We start from the raw sequence: 19577 nt of genomic DNA, 5'->3' as shown, positions 1-19577 counted from the left end.
TACCACTAAACTGCCTCCACAGTCACTGCTCCTATTACTAGAACTTCGGTCTATATGAACCAGCAAATATCAGTTTAAGGCCTGTTGCCACATCTAGTCAACAAATTGGGAACTAGTTTCCAAAAAAGAAAGAAAGTAAAATTTCAAAACCTGAAATTACCTTCTTAAGCAAAAGACAGCAAACATACAAATGTGAAATCAATCAAGCATGTGAACCAAATGTCTTGCTTTCCCATTAATAATGAGAACATAAAGATAATTATCCAAAGCACTTCTATGAATTAGCAAATCCCTAGACAAGTAGATGCTTCCCTTAATGAGGGGACTCTTCACACATTTCAGCAGCCACCCCCATCCCCACTCTCACCCACACTTAACTCACTGGATAAGACGCCAACCAGCAATAACATCAAGAAGGAAACACCAACTACTCCTTGTCCTTCATTCAGCAGCCATTCTGCCAACAGTCAACAGTTTACCAATTTAATAAATTTTGTTATATCCACAATGCTGTGCAACCACCACCATTATAATTCCAGAACACTTTCGTCATCCCAAAGAAACCCTTTACTCACTGAGCACTCACTCCCCAACCCCTGGCAATCACCCATCTACTTATTGCCTCTTCCCATTTGCTTGTTTTGAACATGTCCTTTAAATGGAAACATAAGATAAGTGGTCTTTCATGTCTCACATCTTTCACGTGGTATTATGCTTTCAGGTTCACCCAGGTTGCTCCATATGTCAGTACTTTATTTCTTTCTATGGCAGAGTGTATATAGTGTGTTCATATACCATATTGTGTTTATCCATGAAAATATACTTTTGAGACTGCAGCCATAACAGCAAGTGCACTGAGAACCACTTTAATAAAATCTCATTATAATGATAAAAATAATCTTATTTTTTATAACAAGAAAATATAACTGAGAATCAGCTGAGAAAAGAAAGGCTCTATCTGATGCCATATGCAGAAAAGCTACTATCATTAACACAAATAACTAAACAGTTGGAGTCAAATCACATAAAAGAAATATTTGAATCTCCCAACCTGTCTGGTTCAGAGAACTTCAACCAAATCCATGTAAAAAAAATAAAAAGCACCACTCTCTCATGAAGAGGAAGAAGAAATCTTTCAGGGCCTAAGTCTTGGGGAGATGGTCCAAACAAACAACCAGCCAGCCATTTCTGAGGAAAGCAATCTTCTTCCCAACAGATCATGTGATCAGGACAACAGCACAGGCACTCAGGCACTGTTTAAAATGGCAAAAATGATGCAGATACCATCTATGGTAATATTCTTTCAAAGTATGAAATCCCTGTAAAGCTTTAAGCCTCCCACTGGCTGCATTTGCTTTCCAGTTTCCTTGCACACACTCACTCACAATGAACCAGACTGTAACACGGTTTCAAGGATCCTCGGATCTTCATGACTTAGCCTGTTTGAATACATCCTTGATTTCCACAGCAATGTATCACTCTCTGATGGGTCACGTGAGCTCGTTTCTATGTGATGGTCTACATACCAGCTGACCCAATTCCTCTCCAGCCTGCACCAATTGCACAGCGGAAAATGAACGATGAATTATTCTACAGCACAGAAGGACAGGAATAAACAGAAAGACCCAATGAGCCCTCCTCCATAACTTAGCACAGAAAGATTTTTTTATTCTTTTGCTACTAAAGAAAAGTCCCCATGTCTTTTAGCACATAAGATAAACTCAAAATAGGAAAATTGGTTTAGTCATTACATAACTGTCTGAGCTATAAATTTACTAATCTGATCATCAAAAGACCAGCCTAAGAATATCGTGAGGATATTTAACAATATTCTGCCACTGTAGCATCACCACAGAAGTTTAGACAAGTCTGTGGGAAAGAATTTTAAGCTAAAACTTCTAGCAGGTCTAGAGGGTAACAGGAAAATGCCTGGTGAGCATATGTAGAATCCTGATAGAAGCACCTGGATCACACAACAGTACCAACCTCCAAACACTAGAAAATCAGCAACTGAGGAATCCATCTATAGCCAAGAGTTTATTGCAATCAGTAGCCAAGATCTTTAGGCAAACCACCCCAAAGAGAGACTTCTTGAATAATCTCAAAAGAATGGTCTGAAGCCCAAACATTTCATTTCATTCAAAACATTTCAGAACATCTAGTAGGTGTAGGAAATAGAAATCAAACTTACTGCATTACAAAAAGGGCAGACAAAACTGCAATACATACATGCTAAATTTCATATATATGTATGTATATGAATGAAATCAAACAGAACAGTAATGCATATATTAAAAAAAAATTCAGGTTCCTTAGGTGAAAAAGAAAGGATGGTCCATAACATATTGAATATATTGTCTATTTTCTCTGTAAAAGATACACTAAGATGCACAGGCATGTTTGAATCAAATGAAGTGACCCACTCATACGTACATCCTGCGTAACAAATGGTTGTAACGGACAGAGGCTAGAAACAGAAACATTGAATAAAATGAGCATTCTAGTGACATCTGATAAAAATTCTTTTGAGTACATATCACAATAAGCATAATACAGTAATCACTAAAATATCCAATGGTAAGTATGAGGCTCAAAAGTCTAGGAAACAAATCCCATAGTTAATAGGAAATGACAGGCATGTTAGAGATACCCTAATCTGGAGCAGATGGGGGAAAAGAGAAAAATTATTGGGTTGGCCAGTAAATTCACTTGGATTTTTCCATAAACTGTAACAAAAAACCCCAAACAAACTTTTTGGCCAACCCAATAACTGGCACTGATCTAACAAGCAACTCCCATAACCAATTTTTAATAATTCTACAATATATTGGTAATCTATCTGTGAGAATTTTTTTAAAAAAATACACATTCTCGATTCTCTTGAACTGTGAGACTGTATTTTAACTGCTTAGAGGTGTCTGGGCTGTGGAGCAGGGGGAATTAATAACATTAATAACATTTGCAACATGACAGTTATTCTGGAAGATTATATAATCTGTCCAAAAATTATGCAAGAAGGGTCTCTTCTGCAATACAAAACGGCTAACTCATACAATTTGGAACAGGCTAGTTTATTATAAAGACTGAAAATGGAAGATATATCTCAGTAGTAAGTTACTTTTAATGATTAAAATTTTTATTACATTGAGATTATTTTTTTATTCCAACTCTTAGTTAGCTGAGCTTTTAAGGCATAAAGTAAAATGAATGACTTTATTTTAAACCAAATGAAAGTAATCACAGTTATTACCTAGGGCAAACATACACCACTATGTAAGAAAAAGCAGATTCAGAGAAGTTACATGAATTACCAAAACTTAAACAGCAATTCAATGAAAGTTATAACCACTAAATCCTACAAGTAAGAGTTGAAATTACAAAAATAGTAATCCACAATAAAAAGTCATTTCAGTAAATTAGGTCTGTTATATGCCTGGAGAGATTTACAGTCTAAGAAGCCTAAGGTCTTGCAAGTCTGAGAAGCTACCCTTAAATACATGATACAGTGCAGGTGGCTGAAGGAGTAATCCATGAGAACGCTGAGAAAGACTTCCAACTTTGGTTATTGTTTCTGGTTTTCTCCAGAACTATCCAGCTTATTGCCATATCTCCTGCTGATTTATAAGCAAGAATATATATAGAAAAAAAAAAACCTATTCTATTGCTTAGTTGCTCTAAAATAAGGGAATAATAGAAGGTTAAAATTAAGCATTAAGAACTAGACTAAATGAAATCTATGGAAAAAAAAATAAAAGTTCAAAATTCAATAATTAAAATCTCGAGAAACAGATGTCTGATTTTAAATGAGAAAAATCTAAGAGACTTGAAAGGGGGGAAGCTATTATACTTCTTAAATGGCCAAATCCTATGTAAATAAAGCACTCAACATCAATGAATAGACATTATATACAAATTATAATTATATATAAATTATATATAAATAGAAGCTTTTTTGCCCTTAACTTTAGATCCTCCCACATGGAGAAGCCTGATTTTCATGCTAGTGAATCTAGCTGATTATACAGTATAGTATGTTTATCAAAACATAAAGCCACAGCACCATAGTTCAAAAAAGTTAAGATGAACACAAATTGGTGAATTATCACACAATCATGAAATAAAATTACATAACCACTGCAACTATCACTTCAAAAAATTTCATTTAAGTTTGTGAGGAAATGTTCAGGTTATGCTGTAAATTGACATATAGGTTTATTTATAATCTGTGTACATATGAATCAAAGAAAATCTCAAAATGCTAACAGTTCTTTGAATTACTTTTAATTTTCTTTTATACTTTCCAAACTTAATATAACAAACATACATTGTTTTTATAATCAAACAAAAATCACAGAAGGAAAACAAAAGATCATCTTAGTTACGGTGTGGTCTCAAGTGATAATAGTCACATTCACCAAAAGCGTAACCTGTGTGTCACTGGTAACAGGAGAGGCCTGGTTTCCCAGGTCCAGTTCTCCAGCAGGCTTAGAATCAACTGACTTGTGCCTGCATGTTCCTACTTCCCCATTTTCAAAAGTAACTTACAAGTCTATAGTGATTGTGTACCACATTCCAAAAACCAGAGAAAATATTTGGTAAATACTTAACCTGAGAAGAAAGTCAGTGGGGTCCCTCTCAAAGAAGAAGGGTCAAGAATGAGATCTGAAAAGCTTTGCCAAGTGAAGAACTAAGGAAATAAGATGATCAACAGTAGCAAGATGAGCAGAACTACTAGAAACGAAGACACTCCACTGCTCAAACAGGTAAAATACCAACGGGAATGCAGATGGAGATTTGTTATCTGTGCAAACTGCATAGGAATCCATCTTTTCCTAGCAGTGGGAGTGCTACTATGTGATGACAAGACTAGCACAAATAAAAATGAATGTAGATCAGAATTTACATTCTAGGCTATATAACCAATGTAAATCCTATCCCTAAATTAGTTAGTCCTTAGAAGAACTGGCCTGTAATGGGGGTGAGGTGGGGCAGGGGGAGAGAGACCAACAAATAACAATACAGCTGAGGATGTACCTGGCCTAATTCTTTTTGATCAATTTTGGTTAATATGCACTTTATTGTAAAAAGGACATCATTTAGAATCAGTGGAAACCTTAAGGGTAACACTATGGAGAAATGACAATATGACACGAACTCATAACCCGTTTACGTACATCTTTTAATAACGCCAAATTTTTACCTCATTTTGTTCTCTTATTTAGTATTAAGATAACTTATTAATTGCTCTGAGAAACGAAGAATCACTCTATAATACAAAGAATAACAAATCACCTGAAGCATCAGTGAAGTACTTAAAATGTGCTACCTACGGGGTTAGGAACGAACCTGTTTCATAGCATTATCACAAATGTAATCAATCTCCGAATTCAACCTTTTAAAAGTAAATCAAAGTGGCAATAATATTTTAAAGTGTTAGATTAACTAAGCATTCATTTGGGAGTTGAAAAGCAGGACATCAAACATTTATTTCTAACTGACAATGAAACAGCTGTTTCTTGAATAGGTAAGTGCAGGAGACAGAGACTTCAATCTGGGATTTCAAGTTTGAGACTCTCAGAGAAACTGGGGGGGCAAAAAAAATGCTGGTTGGGGCATACTTTGTCCTTTATTTAGCTTACTTTGGGTCATAGAAAATTCAGTTCTCATCAGATCTCCTGCCAGTTCCCATGGAAATTATCAAGCTATAAAAAATGTACCAGGCATCTCAGAAAAGCAGCAAACTGGATGTGAAGAGTTCTCCCCAGGCCCTTCCTTCCCCAGGCCCACTCCCACCTCCTCATGAGTCAGGCAGATACAAACCAGGGCCACTGGGCACTTGGGGATCAAAAAGATTTCTTAAAAAGAAGGGAAAGCAACTCAGTGTCATCTTCTTAAGACTGGTTTTCAAGCCAACAGAGGCCAAAGAAAATAAAATGAATGGCCATCTTCCTTTTCTCTCATTCAACCTTATCAGGACACAGAATAGAACAAGTTCACATTTTGTCGTATTATATACTGCTCCCTGTTCTTCATTTTCCCAAGCCCTGACTCAGTAGTTTGCTATTATCGATTGAGCTCTTAAAATGTGCCGAGCACTGCAGTAAGTACTTTCCATATATTACCTCATTTAATGCTCATGACAGGACTGAATTAGGTAATGCCACCCCAGAGATTCAAACCCACGTCTTTTTGCTTCCAAAAGTCCATATGCTAAACCACGACAAATAGCCAAAAGTAGGATATTGACTAAATACTCAACTGATGTTAAATAATAAAAGTACCTCGTGTAAGAGTCTATTTAAATGATACAGGGAAACCATCATATTGAAGGTTACAAAACACTAAGTACCATATAATTATTAGCTAAGTTGAAAATTATGCAAATACCCAAATGCATAAAAAGAAGATTGGAATAATACATACTTAAGTATTAACAGATGCTACCCTGGGTGGTAGTTTCTTTTTGCTTTAACTTTTCTTTCAGAAATATTTTTTTTTAGTGTGAATAAGTGTTGCTTTTGTCACTGATAAAACAGGCAGTATGTGTTATTTATAGCAAAGCAGCAAAACCAAAATACACTGTCATACAGAATGGACATTCTCCCCAATATTAGCTGAATTCATAATTACACTTTCAAGTAGAAAAATTATGGTCATAGAGAAAACTAGGTTGAATAACAACAAAAACTCTTTAGTACTTTTAAGTACATAAAAATGAAATACAAATGCAAAGATATCATTTTGGGCAATATATATAAAATTTTAACTATTTATGATACCAGTATTTGAAGAATATACACCCACAAACACATCTGTCTATACTGGCCTAAAATATCTCTGGAAAAGATTTACAAGGAAATGATAATACTAGTTACTTCTGAAGGGGTAAACTGAACTGCTGAAGGACCAGGGTGGAAGGGAGCTCTTTGATTAACACAGCCTTTGTCAGCACTTTGACTTTTAAACGTATTACCTACTCAACTAACACAAAAAGTAAGACTAACGCACCCCCACACACACAAGAAAAACTTAAAACAATGTTATTGACTTTCCAACAAATGCCTAAAAGATATGTTAACTAATTTAAGGGTCTGCCTATTTTATACAATAATTTGTCAAAAATATCCTGTGTTTCCATATTGGCTTTCCTGCCAAATGACTTCAAAATATCTGTTTCAGCAAATGAAACAACAAAGAAGATTTAATTTCTTGATTTGACTTTGAAAGTCTTCAGGAGAATAAAAAAAGATGCACGGCTTTATCCATATACGTCCTTTCTAAAAATGAAACCTCCATCTATTTTTTAAAAAAGTAAAGAACATGTTATATAAAACAACCAAAAAATGTTTCAAATTATGGCTTCCTGGCTGTTTAAAAATTAAATTTAAAAAGTATCTTTGCCTTGCCATAGATACATATCAATGCAAAGAGGAATCTCTGCAAGAAAAGGAAGAAAGAACCCCCAAATCAACCTGGACACAGAGGGGTGGAGGACAGGGACAACGGCTTGCAGTCGGGGGAGAAACAAATCCAAGTATCAACTGCAGGAAGGAGGACCATGCAGAGAAGACACAAGTTCCCAGATTTGGAAGCAGGTCCCAGTGTCAACCAAATAGTTTCTCTTTTCTTAACGAGTACAATACCCAAGCATCCACAAGATCTTGAGCTCAGGGTAGTACCGAGCTGACCTATCACTGGAGCACCTAGCAAGCACACACATACCCTGGCCCAATCCTGGCTAGAAGGGGTGACCAACAGTTTCTTCCTCATGCATGCTTTCCCTTTTCCAAAAACAGAGCAAGTGACGGTTCAAGCAGGCAATTTAAAATGTACACAGCATCACCTAGCCTGTCAAATTCTAAGCTCATCTGAGACGGCCCAAGCCCAGGGAGAAACTGGAATCGCCAAGCAAACCGAGTGGACTTTTTCAGACAGAAGCTGATGCTTTGTCAGCTTTGGTCATCGACCAAGTTCCATGCTGCTGGGAGGAAGAACAGAAACAAGAAAAGATGACATTTAGCAAATCACTTTTTCCCTGTTAAGGCCAGAAAGGTCCCAGGGATCCAGTGCAATGGCCAAGTCAGACAGCACGGCAGATGGGCGTGTGAACTGGAACAGGAGAGCTACTACAAGCTTAGAATTCTGAAACTGTTCGTGTTGTGGGTCTGAGCACCTCTGAGGAGGGGGATGGAAAATGGAAGGCAGAACAGGCGGGAAGAAGGAAACCACCAGAAGGTTAGAGACAGAAGGAAAGGAAGAGGGAGTAGGTGTGTGAAAAGGAGAAAATATGAGAGGCTATCAATACCATGTTCACTCTCAGAACAGCAAGAGAGACACAATAAATCTAGACTCAGTGATCGTATTACCATTTTCCCTTCAGAAACTCTGATTAGCGACCACCAAACCAGCAGTACTGAAGAACAGCAATACAACTTATCCTTGTCTTTCATCTTCAAAAACCCTCCCATGCTGTGGAGTTCAAATCACACACAGCTTTTCTTCCCCATGGCTGGCAGCGCCACTGGCAATGGAAGAAACTAGTAGAAAATGTGAAAAGGCTCTGGGCCACCTCAAGGGGTCAGTCATTCTGACACATTTGGTTTCCAAAGCCATGTTCCCCAAATGTAGCAAGCTGACAAATGATAGAGGGAAACAATCAGCTGAAGACACAGGTTCCAGAAAAGGGAGAAAAGAGGTGCTTTCCCCACTGGGAAAACTGTGACCCCAACCATAACAGTTTAAACTTTAAATTTCAGATGAAAAGACAGAAAAAACACTCTGACCAGAACAGTAATATAAGTATAGAGGGGAAAAGAATGAATTCAATCTCCGAGCTTTCTCTTATGGAAGCAGGAGTCTGGTAGGTTAAGGATAATTAAAGCCACGCCATATAGGGGGTAGAGATTTATCTTCACACATTTAAAAGCACCTCTCAAATCTTGTGTTTTGGCTACTGCAGGTATTCACATTATATTGTTATTTGAAGTAAAATATGTCTTTGGTGTCAAAAAATTAAACTCTAAGGACTATAAAAAGATCAAGTAGATCAATCAATTCAGCAAAAACAGGGCAAAAAAAATGTTCATTCCCCCTTTGCCAACAAGGAAATTAAGGAAATAAAAGGAACCATAATCCAATGTCATGGGGTTAAGTGAACAAGGACTAGGTGTACTTCACGTCCCTGGGTACCAGGCAATGGTGTTTTCCCACATCTGGCCCAGGCAAGGGAAATTAGCCTGCCCTTTCCCCTACACAGTGATCGGTATTTGGGTTGACTGTATTCACAGGAAAACCCAAATGAACTTTTTGGCCAACCCAGGAAGGAGATGCCCATTACGTCAGAGAGTCTCATCAGAGATACCAGGATGACCAATGATCCTTTCTGGATTCTTAAGTAAGATCTTACAAAGGCAGATTCCTTTGTATATTACAGATCAAGAAAACAAGGCAGACTGGAAGAAAGAAATTCACCCCAAGGATAAGAATTTGAAAACACACAATCTTCAGCTGTGTATCTCTCGGCCTCTGAGGTCACTCCTGTTCATTGTGATGCAGGCTGACAACCGTGGATGCGGCTGCAGGGCGGCACTTGAGGTGCTAGTTTCTATTTCCATCCTGAGGAGCTTACACGGCTCCACCCTTTGTGCCCTACCCCAAAAGTTATCCCTAATGCAGCGGGCTGCTTCCATCGCTTCCCTATACCTGCACACCTGAGGAGTCACAGCTGCTGAAATAACCATGCCCATTTTACAAATGGAGAAACAGAGGCTGTGAGAATGTGCAGACCATATGGTTGGTTAGGGATGCATCTCTCAGCTCTTAAGACTCACTAGGAGAGTAAAGAAGCTTCTGCAGCTCTCTAGCTGCATGTGGCAAGATTTCACCAATTCCTAATCAGGGCCCAGGTCACTCCACTATTTACTTCCCTCCTCTCCTCCTTTCCCTCAAGGTCTATATTACAATGAGCTTGGCTTCCTTGGTGGCTCAGACGGTAAAGCATCTGTCTGCAATGCAGGAGACCCGGGTTTGATCGCTGGGTTGGGAAGATCCTCTGGAGAAGGAAATGGCAGCCCACTCCAGTATTCTTGCCTGGAAAATCCCATGGATGGCAGAGCCTGGTAGGCTACTTCCAGGGAGTCGCAGAGTCTCAGACATGACTGAGCGACTTCACTTACTCACTCAAGGGGTGTCACAGGTTTACAGGCCCCCGGCAGGAAAATCCCATGCTCAACTGGCCTCTCCTGCTCAACAGTCCTCCCCACCTCCTCCCCATATCCAAGTCTAGCCTGACAGGCTCTGAGGAGCCAGGCTCAGCAGCAACCTTCCAAGCTATAAGGCAAGCCATACGCCGCAGAAATGGCCAAGTGGAGCCAGTCAGGGACTTATTTATTTCCAATTCATCTGGACTATGTTGGGGAAGATGGACATTACCGAGCCCACGTCCCTGGGAATGAGCACGGCAGGCAGCAGTCAGGGGCCATCAAGCATCTGTCATTTAGAGGTTTAAAATCATAATGAAGGATTCAAGTGAAAAATATTCACTTACTGCCTACTAGTTGAGTAAGCCCCTCTGTCAAAAATCGTTTTTTTAAAGAGAACAAATTACAAATGCTGCACAGGTTTCAAAAGGACGCAGAAACAGCCCTAAAGTAGACCTCCTGAACCAAGGAGTGACTGCTCCGGCTGCCTCAGGAACAGCCCCCGGGGAGGGGGGTGCCTCACAGAAAAACCAGCACACTGCCAGTCAGGGGGAGTCATCAGTTAATAACTACAACTCATATCCAGAAAAACACACCAGAAACATCCTCATCCTACCTATTTGTAAGGCCATGGTTTTTATCTGTCAGACAGAGCTACGCCTAAAGTCTCTTTGGAGTGGGGCTCGAGGTCTATATTAGAATGAGGAAATTGAAGAAGACAGGTGACAGAAAAACCATCTGCCTAGCTCAGAGCTATGCGATGAGCTTTCTACATCCCTTCTCTATATCCAAAGACTTACGATTTTTAAGAACTGCCAGGTGGAGGACAAATTCCACTGCTTCTGTAGAGACTTATTACTGGGGGATCCTAATGTGATTCCTGACATCAGGAGCTGAGAGCTGAAGAAAAGGTCAGACAGGCTCTTTGCCCGATAGGGGTGAGGGAGGGAGGTCAGATCTGGGAAAGGATACTCCAGAAACCGGCACAGGGGAATGACAGGTTGGAGGGGCCCCAACATTACACAGGGAGCCAGGAATAGAGGACCGTGCTAAGATCCTTACAGAAAAAGAAGTGTGAAGGCAGGAAGCTGTGAAAGGGCTCGGCACGTCGATGCAAGGGTGAGAAGTTCTTTGTGATGTATCATATGGAGGGTAGAGTAGGAAGTGAGACTGGAAATGGAAACATCCCTAAATGACATTATGGTATTTTATACACAACCAGTTTTCTTTTCTCTTCATTTAAGGAGGCAGGAGCTTTCCTGCAGGCATCTGGGTACACGAGAGTCTGTGAGGTTAGTCTGTGACTGCCCACAGAATGCCCACAATTCTGACAGCACTGTGAAAGATGGCAGAACTAGAAGGAGCAGAACCACTTAAGACAGAGTGCAGTAACTGAGAGATAAGGAGCACACAGACTCATAGCCATGGGTAACACTGGGAAAAGGAAGATTTGGAAGTGATAACTGTGGCAGAATGGGATGGGGAGATTGCCGATACTAAAGTTTGAGATGATGGCTGGGTGGTGACAGTATTTAAGACCACCAAAAGGTACCAAGGCGGTTTGTGGGCACAGAAGAAAACCACATGGAAGCCAAAAACTACATTTTAGACCTAATAGCTGACACCTATCTCCTGGCATCTCTATCTGAGGATCCAGTGTTCAGCAGTTGGAAGTACATCTGAAGGCAGAGAAAGAAGCAAGGGGTGGAAATATTCATACGTAAGAGGCCGCTGAAGCCACTAAGTGCATAAGGTCACACAGCAGGTGGGACCTCTCCTGTCTCTGAAAGACAACTATGATCTGTACAATTCACATTAATATTAATCCAATCCTGCCAAGAGACACATTTCTTATCTCACCAGATATTCAAATCTGTTCTTATTCAACTTTGCACATTTTGATGTAACCTTCTCGCAGTTAGACTGTAGGCAGCTTGTGACAGAGATGATACTTTATTCACATTTTACCTCCCAAAAGGCACCCAACCACCATGCGACTTTTCTGGACTATGAGTTCCATGAGCACAGGTGTTTCTAAGGTTCCATCCCCAATGTCTTGAACAAGGTGTGGTATGGAGTAGTTGCTCAAGAACTATTTATTGAATAATAAAAATGAGTTGATTTCACCAGGCGTCCTCTTCTGGCTTTCTTATACTATCAAGTGATGAGGCATGATCAAAGCTTTAGGGGCTAAGTCGTCAAAGAGAATAAGCCTATTCAACCTTTGTCTTCAGAAGAGGGCTACCTGCTCATTAGCCCAGCCCAGTCCAATCACTTTTTACAGCCAGAAGAGGAGGGAAGGCAAAGCCATAGAAAAATTATCCAGTCCAAAAAGACTAGATTGAAGACAAAAACTGTGATTCCTATAGTGCCAGGAGAAACTCAGGCACAGCTCTCGTGGCACACACCTACGCAAGTGACCTGTTTCATGTGGCGCTGCAGACCAGGTCTCTGCTAATTATTCCTAATGTCCTATTCATCAGTCTTAAATGGGATGAGCATAGTTCATCAAAAGCTCCTGCCAGAATGATTTCTCCCAGGGCGTGCCATATTTCAAAATGCTAATGATCAAAGTCGAAATGATGGAAGCCCTGTGACTACAGCAGCCTTCTTTTTTTTTTTTTTTTTAAAGAGAAGTAAGCCTTTATTTTCTCATTTCACAAATAATGCTGGCCGGGTTGGCTGCTTTCTGGTGATCAGTCAAAGAGACCGAATCCGATATTCTCGTCCGACTCCTCCGACTCTTCCTTTGCTTCAACCTTGGCTGGGGCTGCGGTGGCGGCGGCAGGGGCAGCAGTAGTGGCAGCAGCCACGGGGGCAGCAGCCACAAATGCAGATGGATCAGCCAAGAAGGCCTTGACCTTTTCAGCAAGTGGGAAGGTGTAATCAGTCTCCACAGACAAAGCCAGGACCCGCTTGTACCCATTGATGATAGAATGGGGTACAGATGCAACAGTCGGGTAACCAATCTGCAGGCATACACTGGCAACATTGCGGACACCCTCCAAGAAGCGGGAATGCAGAGTTTCCTCTGTGATGTCAAGCACTTCAGGGTTGTAGATGCTGCCATTGTCAAACACCTGCTGGATGACCAGCCCAAAGGAGACGGGGGAGATGTTTGGCATGTTCAGCAGTGTGGCTTCACTGGCACCCACCTTGTCTCCGGTCTTAATCAGCTGCACATCGCTCAGGATTTCAATGGTGCCCCTGGAGATCTTGGTGGTGATGCCTAAAGCCTGGAAGAAGGAGGTCTTCTCGGGCCCCAGACCGGTGTTCTGGGCCGGCACAGTGACTTCACATGGCGCTATGGCACCAGCACGGGCGGCAGCTGGCACCTTGTTGGCCAGCAGCATGTCCCTGATCTCAGTAAGGTCCTCCTTGGTGAACACGAAGCCCACGTTCCCCCGGATGTGAGGCAACAGTTTCTCCAGAGCTGGGTTGTTTTCCAGATGCCCTCGGATGGCCTTGCACATCATCGTGTTCTTGCCCATCAGCACCACCGCCTTCCCGCGGAGAGACATGCGGATCTGCTGCATCTGCTTGGAGCCCACGTTGTCTGCTCCCACAATGAAGCATTTTGGATAATCATCCAGAAGTTGGATGATCTTAAGGAAGTAGCTGGACTTCCAGGTCGCCCTGTCTTCCCTGGGCATCAAGGCTGTGCGTCAGGGATTGCCACGCAGGGTTTAAAGACGATGTCACTCACACGAGGACGCCTGGCGAGAGAAGGGCCTACAGCAGCCTTCTTAAATAGACATCGGCACTCATTCTTCAAGAAAGGGAAACAAGGCAGAAGTCTTCGGGTGAGCCTGCCAACAACACTAGAAATGTGCTCAAGTAATGGTTGTTGTAGTCATCTTTCAGTCGCTAAGTTGTATCTGACTTTTGCAACCTCAGGGAGGGTAGCCTGCCAGGCTCCTCTGTCCATGGGGTTCTTCAGGCAAGAATACTGGAGTGGGTTGCCATTTCCTTCTCCAGAGATCTTCCCTGATCAGGGATCAAACCCACATCTCCTGCATTGGCAGATGGATTCTTTACCACTGAGACACCAGGGAAGCCCAAGTATTGGTTATTCTGTATCAACTGTCAGCTGGTCTGGAGATCACAGGCATTAAAGCCTGGGAGAAGAAAGGAAGGAAAGAAAAAATGTAAGAAATACAAGACAGGCAGAGGGTCAGAGGTGAAAGAACATCAACATAAAACCCCAACTGATGGATTACTTTTCAAAGGAGCTTATCACTAAAGTACAAAACTAAAGAACGAGAACTCCAGTCAGGAATCAACTGGCCAGATAGATAAAGAGGCTAACCTACATTTTCACTGTTTTACTTTGCTAGGGTTGCTGTAACCAAGCACCACAAACTGGTTGGCTTACAATGAAACTGACTGTAACAATCTGGGAAGCTTCGGGTTTGAAATCCTAGCCTCTTCCCAGCTTCTGGGGGCTCCTGGCACTCCCCCTGCCATTCCATGGCTTAGCCCCTTCTGCGTCACTTCCATCTCCATCTCCATTGTCCTATGCCCTTCCGTCTGTGTCTTACCCTCTTCTGATGAGAGCATGGATCTTTGGGTTTTGACCTTACCCTAAACCAGTAGGATCTCACTGTAACCCATCACATCTTTAAAAACTATTTCCAAATAAAGTCACATTCTGAGGTTCCAAAAGGAAATGAATTCTAAGGAGACACTACTCAGCCCACTACACCAATTATCATGAAATCACCAGGAAAGACTGTCCAAGCCAGCAGTCCTTATAGGGTAGAACTGCAGTGCTTATCGGCCTGCCAATGCAGGAGACCTAAGAGATGCAGGTTTGATCCCTGGACCAGGAAGATCCCCTGGAGGAGGGCATGGCAACCCACTCCAGTATTCTTGCCTAGAGAATCCCATGGACAGAGAAGCCCGGCAAGCTACAGTCCATGGGGTATCAGAGAGTCAGACACTACTGTGCACACACACAGGAATATCTGAAAGCTTGCCAGAGGAAAGATAACTAGTCAATGGAAGCAAGAAGGCAGTTCTAGGTATCAACAAAAGACCTTGATTCGGTAAGAACAAAACCTTTGCTCAGATTTTAAATGCATTAAAACAAGGAGTGCATAGCCTTTGGGTTCACAACCGTATGACCTCAATTATGAAGCCCTAAGACACCACTTGAGTCACCCAACTGTAACGAATTGGAGGAATTTCCACCTTAGAACCAGACAATTGTTCATACTACCCTTTTGTACACCCACAAGTTGTTCATGTCCTTAGGAAAGATACTCAAGCAACTGGAAATATTAGCCTAACTTTCTGGACACATCAAAAACAGAGGCCACAGAAAGAAATCCTAAAGAGTCTATGCCTAAAATTTGGACTCACTACTTTGGAATGATGTCTGATTTTGCAAATATACCAAAACCTTTCTTCCTAGAAAATTTATATGTACTATCCCTACACAAACCCTTAGAAGATGAAACTACTAGGGAAAAAATATTGTGAGAAAAGATAACAAGAGTTGGCTTTGCTTCCCAACAGAGCACGTCTGGGTAGTCTCACTTTACTCTCTTCCACACACTGTAAGATATTCTATACATTATCACTGAGCCCAAGCTCAAAAGAAGCTATTCGCTGTAAACCAGGAGGTATAGGAAGTTGGAAGATTTGCAATTCAGCACATTTTATAGGGTTTTTTGGCACATAAGGGTTATTTTTAAAGTAGGGAAAAAAAGCCTGTCCTCTCCCTACCCCCAAACACAGCTGAGCTGATTCAGCACAAATCTCCCCCTAAAATAAAAGCCCTGTTTGCAGAGAACAGGCATGGAAAGTTCCAGCCCCAAGGACGATATTTCAGAATCTTGGTTGAAAAGATCAGGAGTGGGTGGCTTAAGACAAGCCAATTGAGAATCAGTTATAAAGGTGAGGACTCTTACCAGAACCTACGAGCAACCTGGGAGTCCAGGGAAGAAGGTCTCTAAACCAAGTAAGGTCTAACAGTACCCAGAGACAGGAGATCTTGAGGATCCTGGTGCCTAATAAACCATTTCCCACAGGTGAGCCTACAGAAGAAATTTCCAGGAATGCAGTTTCAATTTCTGGTTTCTTCATTTATATAAGATGTCCTTTCTGAAGAAGGCATAAGAATATACTTCATACAAATACCACACTTCACCAAAGAGCTACGTGCTCAGCTCAACACCCTGACGGTCCCTAAAGCACAAAGGTGCTCTGCCCCACCTACAGACAGAACAAAACCAAAACCTCATCAAGAAAGCTCTCAAGTGGCAGCCAGGAGAATGCTACCTTGCTGGGAACAACTGAGTTTCCAGAAACTCTACAGTCATTTCTGTTAATTACCTACACCAGACAAGAGAGCTGATGAGTCCAGCCAAGAGGTCAATGGCATCTCCAGTGACCCTTGGTCTCCAGTGGTGCACTGACATGCTCCCGTCCCATCTAAGTGGGAGAAGTCTTACTCGGAAAAGGCATGGTCAGAAAACACGAGCCAATTCAAAACATCTCGATTTGGTGAATATCTTCAGCCATTTATTCAAAAAATTTACAGCCACACTGATGGTAACAGCTGGCACTGAGAAGGCAAGGACAAGCAACCTCGCATAAACCTGTCAATTTAAATCACAATGCATTCACAACCTTAGGGCCTGTTTTGATCATTAATGTAGAGGACTTTTCCATGGCGTGAGTGAATCACATTAATATGAAGTGAAAAATGTGGAGATGACAAAGGAAATGTTTATAAAAGCCAAGCTAAACTGCATCAGAGGTAATTAAGAACAAGAATCCCCAGACTGCCAGCTCTGTACTTAACACAGGGGATTAAGTTAACATACAGCAAAAGTATATTTGCAACGCAGCCTGTGAGAAAAGTGAATGAATTCTCAAGGAAGCCCCACGCCCTTGAAGAGCACCCACCGGCTAGGGCGAGTGCTTGCTGCTTCGGCTGAGAAGGCTACACGGGGTCTCCTCAGGGTCCAGGGCTCACACAGCGGCTGGAGCACTGAGTGTGTTCCTCAACCTGGGGTGGGGGGGCCCTGCTGAAGATTAAAAAAAAAAAGAAGTAACCTGCCCTTTCCCTTCTCCCAGAAGCCTCACCTCTGCCAGGAGATGGCAGAGAAAGTAAAATCGAGCTCCACACTGGCTTAACACTGTTTGTTATGACCTCACATTGTCTGTGGAACTGAAGAAGATCATGTAATCTGACACGGGCTTCTCGGAGGAGCAATCTGAGGAAACATCATTTCACAGGGACATCTCAAAGACTCATGAGATAATGTCTAGAGGGCTGAAGGCATTCAGAGGGTTGATCCCTGGTGCTCTGACCACCTGCGGCTATCTGTGGACAAGTATGCTGTGGCGGCAGAGAAATCAACTTCTCACAGCAGGTAGGGTGTCATACACAAGAACGGTTGTACCCCCAAAGCACCCCGACCCTGGCCATCTTCACATCAGTCAGTACACACAACAGGAAAGCAGGCCTTTCCGGATGCCCTTTATCATCAGAATCATCATTAAAAGCATGGACATCTGGGGTAAGTTTCGGTTTCCATGTCTATAAAATAGGAATGATACATATATCTTTCAGGGCAGAGGTGAAGATTTTAAAAAGTGAAAACAAAATCCAGTGTTTACCAGGAAGAAACAACTCAATGACAGCTCTAACTTTTTAAGCTAAAATGAGCATTATATAAAGTACTGTTAAAACACAAGTCTTTAGTTCATGCTACATACATATTGGGATGGCATGAAAATCACACACAGGTAGCCACCAAAGAACAAATGAGCTCTATCTTCTATAGTCGACTTAGACATTCAGAATATTTTATCCCAGAGAAGCAAGGCTATTAACAGTGCCTGGGTTGCCAGCCTGGCTCATAAAAGCACATTAACTCAGAATAGAGATAATATCGTTTACATACTACACCAACCATTCTAAAAAGTGAGAACAGATTTTTCATGAGGTTCGGTCTTGAACCTGCTGGAATTGTTAAGTCTGGCACACACGGAAATCATTCCCACCCACCCCCCAAAAGCTCCACACCCCCAAAAAGCATGACCCTCAAGTAAAATAGGCTTCCAAAAAAAGAACAATCTAAAGCAATAATTCCCTAATTTATAGCCCAATAACTTTCTAAATGTCTGCATTTATCAAGAAAACTACCTAATTTCGAGTGCCTAAAAAGAGTCTGCATAGTTTACAGAACAAAATTTAATGACATAAAAAGCACACAAAGTCAGCTACTGGTTTACAAAGGAGTCTCATTCCACAATTTACTTATTCAACAAAAACAGTGGTAAAATCTTTAGGGAATAGATGAACCGGTGGAGGGTCGGGGTAGGGGTAGAACTTCTAGAGACAGGACAGCCTGGACTGAGCATCTTCCTACTGCCAGGGCTGAAGCTTCATTACTTTTTGGAATTTCATTTCATCCACCATTTATGACCCTTCAATGGTCCAAACAAGTTACAACTTTGAATGCAATGGTTCCCATGGTGACAAAAATTCCACAATCAAGGGATAGAAGTTACAGTGATTCACATGTCATTTGTAAATGCTGTATTAAACAGATTAAAAAATATTTAGAGATTCTATGAAATAGCTGTGGGAAATTCCCAGTGAAGATTCCCAGCTACCATCACCTTATTCCACTGGAGCAAAATGACTTCGACATACAAACTCTTCCTTTCCCAGGGCTGACAGTCTCTAAATATTAAGGAAAAAAAATACACAGAGAAAGAAGCTGTTCTTGCGATCACAACAGGACTGTAGCTCTGGTTCTCTTAGAAGGGCATCACAATCTCATCATCTTACACAAAGTAAGGATGGCATTCTGGAAAACTACAGGACATACTGAAGTTACCAAGGATTCCATGTGTCCACTACACTGGGACCATGAAGAACCTCAGAAGAAATTAGTAAGACAGTTCTCTCCTCCATGCATATTCCCTGAGTCAAATCTGAGTGAATGCACAGATGGCAGATGGTAAACAGGGGATGGGGAGGGCATTCGACCAGGCAGTGTGGCAATTCAGACAGCTTCTGAAACTCTTCCAGGATATACACGTATTCTACCTCTTCCTCAAACCACACAAAACACAAACACACACACAAATATATACTCTAACATAAGTGCATACTCATTTTGTGGAAGTGGGTATCAGGGTAACACCCAAATCTGGGCAAGGGCAAATTAGCTGCCCACCGATTCACACCTCTTGACCTCACCTGAAAAAGTCAGGCTATGCTAGATTCTACATGAAATCAGTATCATTAATCAAAACAAAATCTTAATAGGCATCTGGAAAAACATGAATGACTAGTTTTATGCTGGAATCTCATCCATGAGAGGAAAGGCAAATAATATTCCCAGCTCACAA

At 41.4% G+C, this 19577-nt stretch overlaps 2 protein-coding genes across 2 annotated transcripts in view; both read right to left on the bottom strand.

Moving 5' to 3' along the window:
- The window catches only part of SND1 (staphylococcal nuclease and tudor domain containing 1), a 414480-nt gene that overhangs the window by 241212 nt on the left and 153691 nt on the right, over positions 1-19577 (bottom strand). The window lies entirely within an intron of this gene.
- On the bottom strand, positions 12808-13941 carry LOC133072452 (large ribosomal subunit protein uL10-like). Its single transcript, XM_061165731.1, has one exon. The coding sequence runs from the start codon at positions 13850-13852 to the stop codon at positions 12896-12898; it is 957 nt and encodes a 318-aa protein (XP_061021714.1). The 5' UTR covers positions 13853-13941; the 3' UTR covers positions 12808-12895.

The sequence above is a fragment of the Dama dama genome, chromosome 18, assembly GCF_033118175.1.
Source record: "Dama dama isolate Ldn47 chromosome 18, ASM3311817v1, whole genome shotgun sequence".
Lineage (NCBI taxonomy): Eukaryota > Metazoa > Chordata > Mammalia > Artiodactyla > Cervidae > Dama > Dama dama.
The sequence above is the reverse complement of the archived record's forward strand: the minus strand, read 5'-3'. Positions and strand labels throughout refer to the sequence as shown.

Bases quoted from the DNA above. Each gene is read 5' to 3' on its own strand.
- LOC133072452 (XM_061165731.1), bottom strand. From the start codon at position 13,852: ATGCCCAGGGAAGACAGGGCGACCTGGAAGTCCAGCTACTTCCTTAAG.